The sequence below is a fragment of the Balaenoptera borealis genome (genome assembly GCF_965194805.1).
Source record: "Balaenoptera borealis genome assembly, chromosome: 3".
Taxonomy (NCBI): domain Eukaryota; kingdom Metazoa; phylum Chordata; class Mammalia; order Artiodactyla; family Balaenopteridae; genus Balaenoptera; species Balaenoptera borealis.
Window position 1 is genome coordinate 103,134,129 of NC_138866.1, and position 17,548 is coordinate 103,151,676.

The following is a 17,548-nucleotide window of genomic DNA, read 5'->3' on the forward strand; positions in this document are numbered from 1 at the left end:
AAAATTATGGAATTTACACAGTACAAAGCACCAATGCTATCACTAACTGTTAATATTTAGTGTGCTATGATTCAGTTTATAGTCACTGTAAACTTTCCTTTACCCTTTTCCCTCACAGCTAATTAATCACTGCTAATTCTGCCTTCATTACAACAAAAGACTTTAGTGGGAGGAGCTATGCTTTGAAGGAACAAAGAGAGTATTTATGATCAAATGGAAATTGAAGAAGAGAGAGAACAGTTAGGGGAAAATGATCAGAAGACATGGGACATCAGATATGTTAAGAAATTATAAGTAGTCTGGGTGGCTAGAGCATGGAAAGTGTTGGAGAGTAGAGATAGAGTTAAAGTGGGGGTCAGACTGTCATTGGCCAGGCAAGTCATCTTAATGAGTTGAAACTTCTCTATGCTAATGAATGTGTGGCAAGCAATTGATGGTTTTAAAATAGTTGTTTGAAATATTACAGCCTATGTTCTTAAAAGGTAAATTAGGTGGTAGTATAGAGGATGAATTTGAAGAGGAAGAAATGGAGGCAAATAGATAAACTAACAGGTTAGTTCAGCTCTTGAGGCAAGGGAGGGTAAAGACTTGAACTGGAGATGTGATGGTAGGAGCAGGGCAGGGACAAATTCTACAGGTATGTCAAAGGAAGAATCCACAGGAGAGCAGAAAGGAGAAGATTCTGTGGATTGTGGAAGAGGTGGATGACCAAGTGTGCTATCTGGATTCAGGGCTGACTAGTGAGGTTTTTTATTTAACTGGGATTTATGTAGGACAGAGCCAGAGAAGTACTTCCAAATGCACCAAAAATACCACAGAGAAGTAGTAAAGTAAAATAAAAATATAGACTTCAGAAGAACCTATGTAACGATTAGGTAAACAAAGGATCTTTGAGTTACTTTTTTTCTAGCACAAGGATATCTATTATTTCCATAGGTAATAGTAAGAAAACCAAATTTGAAGCTAGCCTGTCATAATACACAATAAGCAAAACTTGTAAAACAGATATCAGAATAATGTCTCAGACCCCAAAGATTATCTTCTGTATGGAAGCAGAGCTTGGCAAGAAGTAAATCTTGAGATTTAAATTTAAAGATAGACTATTACATAAAATATGAAGCTAATGATTTGAACTGTAAATATTTTAAGGCAAAATCAATAGGCTTAAACAAAACAAAAGAATTAGCTGTGAAGACATTTTCAATGCTTGGGAATTTCTGTTATTGTCATAAGAAAAAGAATGAAAAAGAAATATGGTCAAGAAGCATAAGCTCTATTACTGATTCTGTCACTGACGTGTTTCATGTTTTAGGACATGTTTCTAAATCTCTAACGTTCCTAAGTCTAAAATGAGTGTAGTCAAAGTTATCTTTATGTCTCTTCTAAGTATCAAAAAAATTGAATATTTGCTGCTTCTTTATTGGAGAGATCATGAGCTTTGGAAAAACAGCTCAAGGCTCTAATTCTGACCACCAATGCCTCATTTGAAAAATGAGAATGACAGCAGTCAAATGGGAATTTTGTGAGAAATAAATGAATGTTATTTAGCTTTTTAAAAATAATTACATAGTATTTAGTAAAATGCCCTTTGATGTTTATTTCAGAATTTATTTAAACTTTTGTGTTTATTAAAATATTCATATTCAACTTCATAGGCCTATTTGAAGTAGAAAGTGAAAGTTCTAATGTTTATGTATCATTTTTATGAAGAAAATAAATAAAAACCAAAAATAAGACTCCTTTACCCACACCTTACAAATTTTCAGTAGTTGGGTGTATTTTTTCCAACTATTATTTTGTGCACGTATAAGTATAGAAATTCATTTAATAATATTTATTTATTTATTTATTTATTTATTTATTTATTTTTAAATTTATTTATTTATTTATGGCTGTGTTGGGTCTTCGTTTCTGTGCGAGGGCTTTCTCTAGTTGTGGCAAGCGGGGGCCACTCTTCATCGCGGTGCGCGGGCCTCTCACTATCGCGGCCTCTCTTGTTGCGGAGCACAGGCTCCAGACGCGCAGGCTCAGTAGTTGTGGCTCACGGGCCCAGCTGCTCCGCGGCATGTGGGATCTTCCCAGACCAGGGCTCGAACCCGTGTGCCCTGCATTGGCAGGCAGACTCTCAACCACTGCGCCACCAGGGAAGCCCCAATAGTATTTATTTTTACTTTTTTTTTTTTTTACAAAATATAGGATATGTACACTAATCTGTAATTTGCTTTGTTCACTTAAGACTGCTTCACAGACATCTTTTCATGTCAATATAGGCAGACCTATCTTGCTCTTTTTAATAGATGCATATTATTCTCTAGTTTCATATAACACCATGATGATGCAGTCCATGGAGGGGACTCCTGGGACACAGGAGAGCAGGGAGTGGAAATAATGCAGGTATCGGAATAACATAAAAACTGAAAGCCTGTAGAGAGTCATTAAATAGCTTTTGGAAATCAGGTTCAGACAGGTCCTGAATTTTCATTAATATTTTCTGCTTGTTTTCTAGCCTGAAATGTCCTTAGTAAAAAATTTTTACTATTATTTTAATTGAAATTTCTTTGAATATTAGAGAAGTGAGCATCCCTTTTCTATATTTACTAGGTTTTTGTGTTGTTTAATTTTTAGATTGTCCATTCATCTCAGCCATTTTTTTCTAATATCCCTCTTTTTCCTCAGATTTGTAACAATTCTTCTTGTATTAATAGTATTATCCCTTTGCCTTTTATATATCTAGTGTCTATTTTTCTTGTGTGTTGTTTTTATTTTAAATAGTAGTTTGGTTTTGGTTTAAGATTTTGTTAAATCCTCAACAGTAATAATGAGAACCCTTAAACCTCAGTTTTTCAAGAATGAAAATCAAACTTGACATTGCTTATGCAACTGAGAAAATCCTGACACTAATAGCTTATTTTTAGATTCCCTGTTTTGAAGTTATTTGAACAGTCTAGATTAAAGGAAAAATATTTTAAAAGTCACTTTGAGAGGCTTTTCTTATGGTAATTACAACCATTAACTGGGGTGCATAGCTTATCCCTTCCACCAATTAATCTTTATCCTCCTCCAAAAGTATATACAAATCTTAACTTTCTTCAAGTAACTTCTGTGAATGACTGCACTAGTATATTCTTCTGCATCATATACTCTTAGCTTTATTGTGTTTAGTAATTTGTACTTAGTGCAAATTAAAATGTCCCTTTCCATTATGACGCATGTTTCTTTTTTTTAATTGAAATATAATTAATTTATAATATTGTGTTAGTTTCTGGTGTACAGCAAAGTGATTTGGTTATACATACATTTATCTATTCTTTTTCAGATTCTTTTCCATTATAGGTTATTACAAGATATTGAATATAGTTCCCTGTGTTATACAGTAGGTCCTTGTTTATCTATTTTATATATAGTAGTGACCCATGTTTCTTGAAGTCACATCACTCAAGTGTAGACCCAAGAATAGAAAAACAGCAGCCACTCAGGATATCTTTGGCTCTTTTTGCCCTTGCTCCTTGGTCTAGCTCCTCTGTATTTTCTCACCTACAGCTGATGTTCTGCAGTCTCCTTTTCTATTTATTATCCATGTTCCCATTCCCCATGTTGCTCTTCTCCTGTTCCCCTTTGATATCATGGCAGTCACCATCATTTACAGCATACACCAAGGTTCCTGTCACTGTTGGTCCTTGATGCCAGAAGTTCTGAATCTTCTCTTGCCAAACTTGTTCGTGCTGCTGCTTCCCATCTCTGTACAGGCTACAGGAGTGACCCTCCATTGAAAATAAGCTGCTGTCACAGCCCCTAAGAACCAGTAAAGAGGAGGAGTTGTTTCTCCAAACCCTTGATTTTCTAAAACCACTGTTTTCACAGCCAGCTCTATTGTTTCACCCTCTAGCTTTCTTTGTGAGACTTATCAAATATATATCATATGATATGTTTTATATATATATATATATATATATATATATATTTTTTTTTTTTTTTTTTTTACTGCCATTTCTACTAGGTTGTAAACTTCTGAGGGGCAAGGACTGTGTGTGTTTTATTTAGCCCTTAGCACAGTGCATAGCACATGCTAGGCCTTCAATTAATAGCGACTTATTAACAAATATTACTTATTAAATGCTAAATGTGTTAGCACTCATTTGTATTATATTACCTCTTATTTTACTGCTTGTAAAATTATAAACTTTTTAGTTTTTTTCTAAAATAAACAAAACATTGCAAATTGGATTGAAGACATGTGTATATATGCCTCCCTGAATTCAATTCCCTTTACTACTTGCCCAAACCTATTAGAATAGATTTGATCTTTTTATCCCCATAAATTTCTTTATATCTTCATGATATATGCATGTATTTACTAGAAAAGTGTGTCAGGTATATGCCGACCCTCTCCCCTAGAGACATCAACTGATCTGCCTAGAGGCAGAGGCTGAGAGCCTGAGAAAGTACCAGTTGAAAAACTGAGAAAGCTGAGCATGGGATCAGTAGAATAATAGGAAATAAGGCCCTACAAAGTAGTGGGTCCTGGTGAAACCCCCCAAGCATACAGTTCTGGTATGAAGGGATATGTCCTAGGAGACAGTATGAATAAAATATTGACATGCTTTGAATAAGCTCAGTACCTAATTGGATTAAGGTCATCTCTCCCAACTTTAAAACACTACTGCCAGAAGAAAAATAAATTCTTTCTGAAAGAATACCAATATCACCCAGAGACTCAAATTTACACACACACACACACACACACTTCTTTCAATCAGAAATAAGTAGACATTGAACTTCCCTGATGGTCCAGTGGTTAAGACTCCCTGCTTCCACTGCAGGGAGCTTGGGTTCCATTCCTGGTCAGGGAACTAAGATTCTGCATGCCATGTGGTGCAGCCCAAAAAAAAAAAAAAAAGTAGGCATTTTAAGAGATTAATGTAATAGAATCTAGAAATACGATGGTATAGTAACTATAATTAATATATTTAAGAAATTAAGTAACAAAATGGAGAAACAGTAGTGAATTTAAAACTAATGAAAGGATCAAATGGAAATTCTAGAACTGAAATCTACAACAAATGAAATTAATAACTGAACATATGGATTTACTGGTTGTTAGACACAGCTGAAGAGAGAATTAGTAAATATGAAGATAGTCCAGAAGAAAATATCCAGAAGGAAGTTCAAGGAGACAGTAGATGAAAAATAAAGACTTAGGAAAATTAACTATATGCTGGATGTAAATCGTCTCAACAAATTGCAAAATATTGAAGATACTGCTAAATGCAGCTCCTACAAGAAATTTATACCTTAAATATACATGTTAGAAAGGAACAAAGCCCCAAAATTAATTATCTAAGTATCTTTCTTAAGAAAATAGTAAAGGAACAACATATTAAACCCCCAAAGTGTAGAAGGTAAAAAATAATGAAGAGCAGAAATCGATGAAATAGAAAACAAACATATGGTCATATAACTACTATCAAAACCAAGATACAGAATATTTTTATCACCCAACAAAGGGTGATAAAAATATTATCCCAGGCCGCTGCCAACCACTGATATGTTTTCTGTCCTTATACTTTTGCCTTTTCAATAATATACTTTAGATGGAATCATACATTTATATAGGTTTTTTTGAGTCCAGTTTCTTTCATTTAGCATAATTCATTTGATACTCATCCACACTGTTAACATGTATCAATTGTTTATTCCTTTTTATTACTTAGTAGATTGCATTTTATGAACCTATCTCAATTTATTTATCCATTCATCAGCTGAAAGACATTGGCTATTTGCAATTTTTGCTGATTGAAAATTAAGCCACATACATAGTTTTTGTATAAATATAAGGTTCATTTCTCTTGGATAAATACCTGGAGTGGGACTGCTGATAAATATTTAAATCAAGTTAAATATATTTAACTTGATTGCCAAACTACTTTCCAAAGTGACTGTCATATTTTGCATTCTCAGCAGCAATGTATCAGAATTCCAGCTTCTCTGTATCTTTACACGTTTCCCAGCCCTTGGTATTGTCAGATGTCATTTTGTTTTGTTTTGTTTTGTTTTGTTTTGAAGCGATTTTAGTAGACATGTAGTGGTATCACATTATATCAATAATTTTTATTTGAAAGTACCTAATGACTAATGATGTTGACATATTTTCTTTTTTTTTGAATTTTTGAATTTTATTTTATTTATTTTTTTATACAGCAGGTTCTTATTAGTTATCCATTTTATACATATTAGTATATATATGTCAATCCCAATCTCCCAATTCATCACATCACCACCCATACATATTTTCATGTGCTTATTTTCTATCTAATTATTTTCTTTGCTAAAGTGTCATTCAGATCAATTGCCCATTTTTTTAGTGGGCAATTTTTTTCTTATTATTGAGATTTGAGAGTATTTTGGATAGTCCAGATATAAGTCCTTTATCAGATATGCATTCTGCAAATTGTTTTCTCCTACTCAATTGCTCTTCTTTTCATTTTCTAAACAGTTTCTTTTTAAAAGCAGATTTTAATTTTCATAATGTCCAATTTATCAGTATTTTATTTTATGGTTTGCACTTCTTGTGACAGATCTAAGTAACTATCGCGTGATGCAAGATCATAAGATTTTCTATGTTTTCTTTTAGAAGATTTATAGTTTAGGTTTTGTGTTTAGGTCTGTGATCATTTTGAGTTTTTTTTTATATGTTGTGAAGTTTGGGTCCAGGTTTACGATTTTTTTTAAATTTTTTGCATGTGGATACCCAACTAGTCTAGCAGACGTATTGAAAAGTGTATCTTTTCTCCATTGAATTAATGTAACGTCTTATTGAAAATTAATTTACCTTGAAGATACACTGTTTAATTACTATAGTTTCATAGTAAGCTGTGAAGACTGGTGTTGTAAATACTTCAGCTATTTTAATAAATACCATTTTTGCTCTTCTAGTTCTTTTGCTTCACCATGTAAATTTTAGAATGAATTTGTCAGTTTGTGCCAAAAAAGTTCTGCTGGAATTCTGGGTGAGATTGCACTGAATCTGTAAATCAATTTGGGAAAAATTAACATTCTACTGACATTAAATATACCAATTCATGAATACAACATATTTCTCCATTTATTTAAGCTTTACTTCATGTTTCTACTCAGTACTTTGAAGGTTTCCTCATATAAATCTTGTACATATATTCTTACATTTATGCCTAAGTATTTCATCTTTTGCTGCTATTATAAATATATTGCTGTTTTAATTTCAGTTTCCAATGGTTAATTGCTAGAATATAGAAATACAATGATTGTGTGTCTTGACTTCATATTCTGTGACCTTGCTGAACTTATTTACTAGCTTATTTTTAGTTTTTTGGAGATCTTCTATGTAGATGATCATGTTGTCTGCAAATAGAGAGTTTTATTTCTATATGCCTCTGACATTATCTCTTTTTCTTGCCTGTTTACAATCTTTAGGAACTCCAGTACAGTGTTTAATAGGAATAGTGAGAGTAAATACCATTACCTTGATCCTTATCTTAGTATGATGTTAGCTGTAGGTTTTTGCAGATACTCTTTATAAGGTTAAGGAAGTTCCCTTGTTCCCTTTAATTTCCTAGTTTTAGGACATTTGTTTTTGGTTTTGATTTGTTTTGTTTTCTTTTTAGCATGAACAAATGTTGAAGTTCGTCAGATACGTTCTCTGCATCTATTGAGATGATAAAAATTTTCTCCTTAGTCTGTAAATATGGTGAATCACATTGATTCATTTTTGAATGTTGAACCTATGCTGCATTTCTGGGATAAGTCTCTTGGTCATGATGTATTATCCTTTGTATATATTTAAGGATTGAATTTGTCATTTTTTGTTGAGGACTTCTGCATCAATTTTATGAGAGATAATGCTCTTTAGTTTACTTTTTGTATAATGTATTTTTTAACACCTTTATTGGAGTATAATTGCTTTACAATGCTGTGTTAGTTTCTGCTTTATAACAAAGTGAATCAGCTATACATATACATATATCCCCATATCTCCTCCCTCTTGCATCTCCCTCCCACCCTCCCTATCCCACCCCTCTATGTGGACACAAAGCACCAAGCTGATCTCCCTGTGCTATGTGGCTGCTTCCCACTAGCTATCTATTTTACATTTGGTAGTGTATACATGTCCATGCCACTCTCTCACTTCATCCCATCTTACCCTTCCCCCTCCCCGTCCTCAAGTCCATTCTCTAGTAGGTCTGCATCATTATTCCTGTCCTGCCCCTAGGTTCATCAGAACCATTTTTTCTTTTTTTCTTTTTTAGATTCCATATATATGTGTTAGCATACGGTATTTGTTTTTCTCTTTCTGACTGACTTCACGCTGTATGACAGACACTAGTTCCATCCACCTCACTACAAATAACTCAGTTTCGTTTCACTTTATGGTGGAGTAATAGTCCATTGTATATATATATATGCCACATCTTCTTTATCCATTCATCTGTTGATGGACACTTACGTTACTTCCATGCCCTGGCTATTGTAAATAGAGCTGCAATGAACATTGTGGTACATGACTTTTTTGAATTATGATATTCTCAGGGTATATGCCCAGTAGTGGGATTGCTGGGTTGTATGGTAGTTCTATTTTTAGTTTTTTAAGGAACCTCCATAATATTCCCCATAGTGGCTGTATCAATTTACAGTTCCACCAACAGTACAAGAGGGTTCCCTTTTCTCCACACCCTCTCCAGAATTTATTGTTTGTAGATTTTTTGATGATGGCCATTCTGACTGGTGTGAGGGGATACCTCATTGTAGTTTTGATTTGCATTTCTCTAATGATTAGTGATATTGAGCATTCTTTAATGTGTTTGTTGATAATCTGTATATCGTCTTTGGAGAAATGTCTGCTTAGGTCCTCTGCCCTTTTTTGCATTCGGTTGTTTGTTTTTTTGATATTGAGCTGCATGAGCTGCTTCTAAATTTTAGAAATTAATCCTTTGTCAGTTGCTTCATTGGCAAATATTTTCTCCCATTCTGAGGGTTGTCTTTCGTCTTGTTTATGGTTTCCTTTGCTGTGCAAAAGCTTTTAAGTTTCAATAGGTCCCATTTTTTTATTTTTGTTTTTATTTCATTTCTCTAGGAGGTGGGTCAAAAAGAATCTTGCTGTGATTTATGTCATAGAGTGTCTGCCTAGGTTTTCCTCTAAGAGTTTTATAATGTCTGGCCTTACATTTAGGTCTTTAATCCATTTTGAGTTTATTATTGTGTATGGTGTTAGGGAATGTTCTAATTTCATTCTTTTACATGTAGCTGTCCAGTTTTCCCACCACCACTTATTGAAGAGGCTGTCTTTTCTTCATTGTATATTCTTGCCTCCTTCATCAAGGATAAGGTGACCATATGTGCGTGGGTTTATCTCTGCGCTTTCTATACTGATCCACTGATCTATATATCTGTTTTTGTGCCAGTCCCATACTGTCTTGATTACTGTAGCTTTGTACTATAGTCTGAAGTCCAGGAGCCTGATTCCTTCAGCTCCATTTTTCTTTCTCAAGATTGCTTTGACTATTCGGGGTCTTTTGTGTTTCCATATGAATTGTGAAATTTTTTGTTCTAGTTCTGTGAAAAATGCCATTGGTAGTTTGATAGGGATTGCATTGACTCTGTGGATTGCTTTGGGTAGTATAGTCTTTTTCACAATGTTGATTCTTCCAATCCAAGAACATGCTATATCTCTCCATCTGTTTATCATCTTTAATTTCTTTCATCAGTGTCTAATAGTTTTCTGCATACAGGTCTTTTGTCTCCTTAGGTAAGTTTATTCCTAGGTTTTTTATTCTTTTTGTTGCAATGGTAAATGGGAGTGTTTCTTTAATTTCTCTTTCAGATTTTTCATCATTAGTGTATAGGACTGCAAGAGATTTCTGTGCATTAATTTGTCTCCTGCTACTTTACCAAATTCATTGATTAGCTCTAGTAGTTTTCTGGTGACATCTTTAGGATTCTCTATGTATAGTATCATGTCATTTGCAAACAGAGACAGCTTTACTTCTTCTTTTCCGATTTGGATTCCTTTTATTGCTTTTTCTTCTCTGATTAATGTGGCTAAAGCTTCCAAAACTATGTTGAGTAATAGTGGTGAGAGTGGGCAACCTTGTCTTCTTCCTGATCTGAGTGGAAATGGTTTCAGTTTTTCACCATTGAGAACGATGTTGGCTGTGGGTTTGTCATATATGGCCTTTATTATGTTGAGGGAAGTTCCCTCTATGCCTCCTTTCTGGAGGGTTTTTATCATAAATTGGTGTTGAATTGTGTCAAAAGCTTTTTCTGCATCTATTGAGATGATCATATGGTTTTTCTCCTTCATTTTGTTAATAGGCTGTATCACATTGATTGACTTGCATATATTGAAGAATCCTTGCAATCCTGGGATAAACCCCACTTGATCATGATGTATGATCCTTTTAATGTGCTGTTGGATTCTGTTTTTGCTAATATTTTGTTGAGGATTTTTGCATCTGTGTTCATCACTGATATTGGCCTGTAGTTTTCTTTCTTTGTGACATCTTTGTGTGGTTTTCTTATCAGGGTGATGGTGGCCTCGTAGAATGAGTTGAGGAGTGTTCCTCCCTCTACTATATTTTGGAAGAGTTTGAGAAGGATAGGTGTTAGCTCTTCTCTAAATGATAGAATTTGCCTGGGAAGACATCTGGTCCTGGGCTTTTGTTTGTTGGAAGATTTTAAATCACAGTCTCAATTTCAGTGCTTGCGATTGGTCTGTTTATATTTTCTGTTTCTTCCTGATTCAGTCTCAGAAGATTGTGCTTTTCTAATAATTTGTCCTTTTCTTCCAGGTTGTTCATTTTATTGGCATATTGTTGTTTGTAGTAATCTCTCATGATCCTTTGTGTTTCTGCAGTGTCAGTTGTTACTTCTTTTTCATTTCTAATTCTAATGATTTGAGTCTTCTCCCTTTTTTTCTTGATGAATCTGGCTAATGGTTTGTCCATTTTGTTTATCTTCTCAAAGAACCAGCTTTTAGGTTTTTTTTTGATATTTGGCGTTGTTTCCTTCATTTCCTTTTCATTTATTTCTGATCTGATCTTTATGGCTTTTTTCCTTCTGCTTACTTTGGGGGTTTTTTTGTTCTTCTTTCTCTAATCGCTTTAGGTGTAAGGTAAGGTTGTTCATTTGACATGTTTCTTGTTTCTTGAGGTAGGATTCTATTGCTATAAAGTTCCCTCTTACAGCTGCTTTTCTTGCATCCCATAAGTTTTGGGTCATTGTGTTTTCATTGTCATTTGTGTCTAGGTATTTTTTGATTTCCCCTTTGATTTCTTCAGTGATCTCTTGGTTATTAATTAGTATATTGTTTAGCCCCCATGTGTTTGTAATTTTTACAGATTTTTTCCTGCAGTAGGTATCTAGTCTCATAGTGTTGTGGTCGGAAAGGATACGTGATAGAATTTCACTTTTCTTAAATTTACCAAGACTTGATTTGTGACCCAAGATATGATCTATCCTGGAGAATGTTCCATGAGCACTTGAGAAGAAAGTGTATTCTGTTGTTTTTGGATTGAATGTCCTATAAATATCAATTAAGTCCATCTTGTTTAATGTACCATTTAAAGCTTGTGTTTCCTTTTTTATTTTCATTTTGGATGATCTGTCCATTGGTGATAGTGGGGTCTTCAAGTCCCCTACCATGATTTTGTTACTGCCAATTTCCCCTTTTATGGCTGTCAGCATTTGCCTTATGTATTGAGGTCCTCCTATTTTGGATGCATAAATATTTACAATTGTTATATCTTCTTCTTGGATCGATCCCTTGATCATTATGTAGTATGCTTCTTTGTCTCTTGTAATAGTCTTTATTTTAAATTCTATTTTTTCTGATATGAGAATTGCTACTCCAGCTTTCTTTTGATTTCCATTTGCATAGAATATCTTTTTCCATCCCCTCACTTTCAGTCTGTATGTTTCCCTAGGTCTGAAGTGGGTCTCTTGTAGACAGCATATATACGGGTCTTGTTTTTGTATCCATTCAGCCAGTCTATATCTTTTGGTTGGAGCATTTAATCCATTTACATTTAAGATAATTATTGATATGTATGTTCCTATTACCATTTTCTTAATTGTTTGGGGTTTGTTATTGTAAGTCTTTTTCTTCTCTTGTGGTTCCTGCCTAGAGAAGTTTCTTTAGCATTTGTTGTAAAGCTGGTTTGGTGGTGCTGAATTCTCTTAGCTTTTCCTTGTCTGTAAAGGTTTTAATTTCTCCTTAAAACCTGAATGAAATCCTTGCTGCGTAGAGTAATCTTGGTTGTAGGTTTTTCCCTTTCATCACTTTAAATATGTCCTGCCACTCCCTTTTGGCTTGCAGAGTTTCTGCTAAAAGGTCAGCTGTTAACCTTATGGGGATTCCCTTGTATGTTATTTTTTTTTTTCCCTTGCTGCTTTTAATATTTGTTCTTTGTATTTAATTTTTGATAGTTTGATTAATATATGTCTTGGCGTGTTTCTCCTTGGATTTATCCTGTATGGGACTCTCTGCACTTCCTCGATTTGATTTACTATTTCCTTTCCCATATTAGGGAAGTTTTCAACTATAATCTCTTGAAATATTTTCTCAGTGCCTTTCTTTTACTCTTCTAATTCTGGGACCCCTATAATTAGAATATTGGTGTGTTTAATGTGTCCCAGTGGTCTCTGAGACTGTCCTCAATTCTTTTCATTCTTTTTTTTCTTTATTCAGCTCTGCAGTAATTATTTCCACTATTTTATCTTCCAGGTCACTTATCCATTCTTCTGCCTCAGTTATTCTGCTATTGATTCCTTCTAGAGAATTTTTAATTTCATTTATTGTGTTGTTCATCACTGTTTGTTTGCTCTTTGATTATTCTAGGTCCTTGTTAAACGTTTCTTGTATTTTCTCTACTGTATTTCCAAGATTTTGGAACATCTTTACTATCATTACTCTGAATTCTTTTTCAGGTAGACTGCCTATTTTCTCTTCATTTGTTTGGTGGTGGGTTTTTACCTTGCTCCTTCATCTGCTGTGTGTTTCTCTGTCTTCTCATTCTGCTTCACTTACTGTTTTGGGGGTCTTCTTTTCGCAGGCTGCAGGTTCGTAGTTCCCGTTGTTTTTGGTTTGTGCCCCTAGTGGCTAAGGTTGGTTCAGTGGGTTGTGTAGGCTTCCTGGTGGAGGGGACTTGTGCCTGTGTTCTGGTGGACGAGGCTGGATCTTGTCTTTCTGGTGGGCAGGACCACGTCCAGTGGTGTGTTTTGGGGTGTGTGGGGCCTTATTATGATTTTAGGCAGCCTGTCTGCTAATGGGTGGGGTTGTGTTCCTGTCTTGCTGGTTGTTTGGCATAGGGTGTCCAGCACTGTAGCTTGCTGGTTGTTGAGTGGAGCTGTGTCTTCGCGTTGAGATGGAGATCTCTGGGAGAGCTTTCACCATTTGATATTACACGGAGCCGGGAGGTCTCTGGTGGACCAGTGTCCTGAACTTGGCTCTCTCACCTCAGAGGCAGAGGCCTGACACCTGGCCGGTGCACCAAGACCCTGTCTGCCACATGGCTCAGAAGAAAAGGGAGAAAAAAAAAAAAGAAAGAAATTATGAAAAGTAATAAAATAATATAAAATAAAGTTATTGATATAAAAAATAAATTATTAAAAATTTAAAAATTCAAAAGTAATAAAAAAAAGAAAAAAGAAATAAAGAATGAAAGAAAGAAGTGGGCATCCAGACCAAAAAACAAATCCACCAATGATAAGAAGTGCTAAAAACTATACTAAAAGAAAAAAGAAAAAAAAAAAGGACAGACTGAGCCCTAGGACAAATGGTAAAAACAAAGCTATGCAGACAAAATCACACAAAGAAGCATACACATACATACTCACTAAGAGAAAAAGGAACAATATATATATACCGTTGCTCCCAAATTCTACCGCTTCAATTTTGGGATGATTCATTATCTATTCAGGTATTCCACAGATACAGGGTACATCAAGTTGATTGTGGAGATTTAATCCGCTGCTCCTTAGGCTGCTGGGAGAGATTTCCCTTTCTCTTCTTTGTTCGCTCAGCTTCTGGGGTTCAGCTTTGGATTTGGCCCCACCTCTGCGTGTAGGTGGCCTGAGGGCGTCTGTTCTTCGCTCACACAGGACGAGGTTAAAGGAGCAGCTGATTCGGGGGCTCTGGCTCACTCAGGCCGAGGGGAGGGAGGGGTACGGATGCAGGGCGAGCCTGCGGTGGCAGGCGGTGGCAGACGCCGGTGTGACGTTGCACCAGCCTGAGGCTCGCGGTGCTCGCCGTGCGTTCTCCCGGGGAAGTTGTCCCTGGATCACGGGAGCCTGGCAGTGGCGGGCTTCACAGGCTCCAGGGAGGGGCGGTGTGGAGAGTGACCTGTGCTCGCACACAGGCTTCTTGGCAGCTGCAGCAGCAGCCTTAGCATCTCATGCCCGTCTCTGGGGTCCGCGCTAATAGTCGTAGCTTGCACCCGTCACTGGAGCTCGTTTAGGCGGTGCTCTGAATCCCCGCTCCTCGCGTGCCGTGAAACAAAGAGGCAAGAAAAAGTCTCTTGCCTGTTCGGCAGCTCCAGACCTTTTCCCGGACTCCCTCCCGGCTAGCCGTGGCACACTAGCCCCCTCCAGGCTGTGTTCACACACCAACCCCAGTCCTCTCCCTGCGATCCGACCTCCAAAGCCCGAGCCTCAGCTCCCAGCCCCTGCCCGCCCCCGCGGGGGAGCAGACAAGCCTCTCGGGCTGGTGAGTGCTGGTCGGCACCGATCCTCTGTGCGGGAATCTCTCCGCTTTGCCCTCCGCACCCCTGTGGCTGCGCTCTCCTCCGTGGCTCCGAAGCTTCCCCGCTCTGCCACCCGCAATCTCTGCCCGCGAAGGGCCTTCCTAGTGTTTAGAAACCTTTCCTCCTTCACAGCTCCCTCCCAGAGGTGCAGGTCCCATCCCTATTCTTTTGTCTCTGTTTTTTGTTTTTTTCTTTTGCCCTACCCAGGTACGTGGGAAGTTTCTTTCCTTTTGGGATGTCTGAGGTCCTCTGCCAGCGTTCAGTAGGTGTTCTATAGGAGCTGCTCCACATGTAGATGTATTTCTGATGTATTTGTTGGGGGGGAAGGTGATCTCTATGTCTTATTCTTCCACCATCTTGAAGGTCTCCCAATGTCTTTGTTTTTTATATCAGGGCACCATAAACTGAATTAATACATTCTTTATTCTGGATTCAAAAAATTAAAATAATAGATTTCCTCATTTTATAAGCTTAAATCACTGTAATTATATCACTTACAATTTTGTTGCTGTGTATCTATTACATAAAAATTAATATACTACATATATGGGATATTCGTAGCTATCCACAAATGAAACATTACTTGCCAAAGGTTATTTTTATATAAAGGGGGTAAAATTTATTGTTGAAAACTAATTTTGTATATATCTAGGTTATATTTATTTTTTGATCATAGGAAGTGTTCTGTTTTAATACTTAATAATAATGCATCCGCATTTAAGTTTTAAAGTATCAGTTGACATTATTAGGTAAATTGATAGATGGAAATTGGTAAGGGACATTTGATGAAACACGCTGTGCTTTGGTGAAATAGTATGCAGGATATGTGGTCTTTTCTTTGTTGAGGTTATACTGAGGTCATATTTACTTAAGTAACCCTTTCTATCCCATTCAGGGTTATATTACTCTTTTCTCTTTTTTTGATTTGGACTCAAAGATATAAATGAATGTGAAGTCCTTATTGAATTTGTTACAATATTGCTTCTGTTTTATGTTTTGGTTTTTCGGCTGTGAGGTATGTGGGATCTTAGTTCCTCGACCAGGGATTGAACCCGCACCCCCTGCATAGGAAGACAGTCTTAACTTTCAATAAAGACTTTAAAAAAAAAAATGGTCCACATCAAAAAAATCTTAAAAAAAAAAAATAAATGAATGTGAGAGTTATTCTTGTTACTTTACATGTATATGTATATATATATTTTTTCTTAATATGTTAGCTTGTATATATGTATATAAACATTTATATGCATGCACTTTATAAATAATATATTCAATGCATAAAATATATAATATATATTTGTTAGAACAGAAAATACTTTCAGTCTTGCATGTTGGCATGGGCTGAGTGTTTACAGTGAAATGAAATGAATGAAATTATTTTCACTGGGCTTACATGAGATTGAAAACACATACAAACAGAATACATATCCAGCAACAGTAGGAATCTTGTCTTTGGCTTAAGCTTGTTTGATCTAAAATACACAGCCTGCCTCGTAGTTCTGGAGTCCTGATTAATGGGTCCACCATGGGCCATTTTACCATAGGAATGAGGAATCTTTCTTGAAATAATTTGCTTTAAGCAAATAGAGAAGGGAAGCACTCAAGTTTGCTTCGAGAAAAATGGCTGACAGATGAATGCGAGGTGTGGGTTTTGCTGTTATATGGCATCTGCTCCTCAGATTCCTCTGGCCTATCCTCAAGTTGAGACATATGAAGACGAAGTGTTTGATAAAACTAAAGGAACTCTTTAGACACAAGCAAACACACAGCATAAGACACCCATCAGGAGCCCTGGGCACCATTACATTGGCACTGATGTAATGAAGTCTATTTTCCTTTCACCCAATAATTGTCTTTATCGCCACACTCTGGTGTTTAGCTTTTTTTCCCTACCCCTGAAAATTTATAAAGAGAAATCTCACAAGTAATAGTATTTATAAACTATGTAATAATTACTGTGGTGTCTATGGAATGTGAAGTGTATTGTTTTTTCAGGCACATTTTTCTTTTTGATCTACTAATATATGTGTTTGGTTTTAGGTTTCCTCAAGAACTGAACATGGGAAAAATAAGTGCTGAAATTATGTGGACCCTTTTTGCTCAGGATATGAAAGAGGCACTAGAAGGTAATTACAAATATTTAAACTTATTAAGAGTATACGTTTTAGTTAAATTCTGATTTTGTGTTCTTGATTTTAAATGTAAGGAACTGTTGCATCAAAACATCGATCACTGTGATCAGTTTAGTTCTAAAAGTTATTTCCACATTGTGGAAAGATAAAGATAGCAAAGTATTTAAAAGCCCTGAAGAAATGCATTTTAAATCAAATGGTCTAAGTTGCAGGATAATAGTGAGTATTTCATTTGTAGGACAAAGTTTAGATGCAGGAATACTTTATGGCATAAATACTTATGGCATAAATCAGACCATATTGAGAGGGTAGATGAGTAATATTAGTTCAGATATTTGTCTACCTAGACTTAGAAATGGTATCCAATGGCTGGGCAGGTTAAAATATGGCCAAAGCTGGTGCAAGGACAATGGCAGAGCTCTTCACCAGAAACTCCACTTTCAATATACTCAAATCATAGAATGTAAAGCATGGGAAATGCAGCTCTCAGTTGAAAAACTATAAATTTCTTTGAGCACTCACCTTGTGTTTATTTTATTTTATTTTATTTTTCTCACCTTGTGTTTAGAGTTGGACGTAGTATGTTTAACCAGCCTAAGGTTCCTGCTCTCTAGGAATTTAAAATCTAGTAGAAAGTTTTCTTTG

At 35.9% G+C, this 17,548-nt stretch overlaps 1 protein-coding gene across 1 annotated transcript in view; it reads left to right on the forward strand.

The window, feature by feature from the left end:
* UNC13C (unc-13 homolog C) overlaps positions 1 to 17,548 on the forward strand; it is a 632,162-nt gene that overhangs the window by 421,957 nt on the left and 192,657 nt on the right. Inside the window, exon 18 of the mRNA XM_082388208.1 lies at positions 16,812 to 16,897. Coding sequence (XP_082244334.1) covers positions 16,812 to 16,897 — 86 coding nt within the window. The remainder of the gene's footprint in view (positions 1 to 16,811; positions 16,898 to 17,548) is intronic.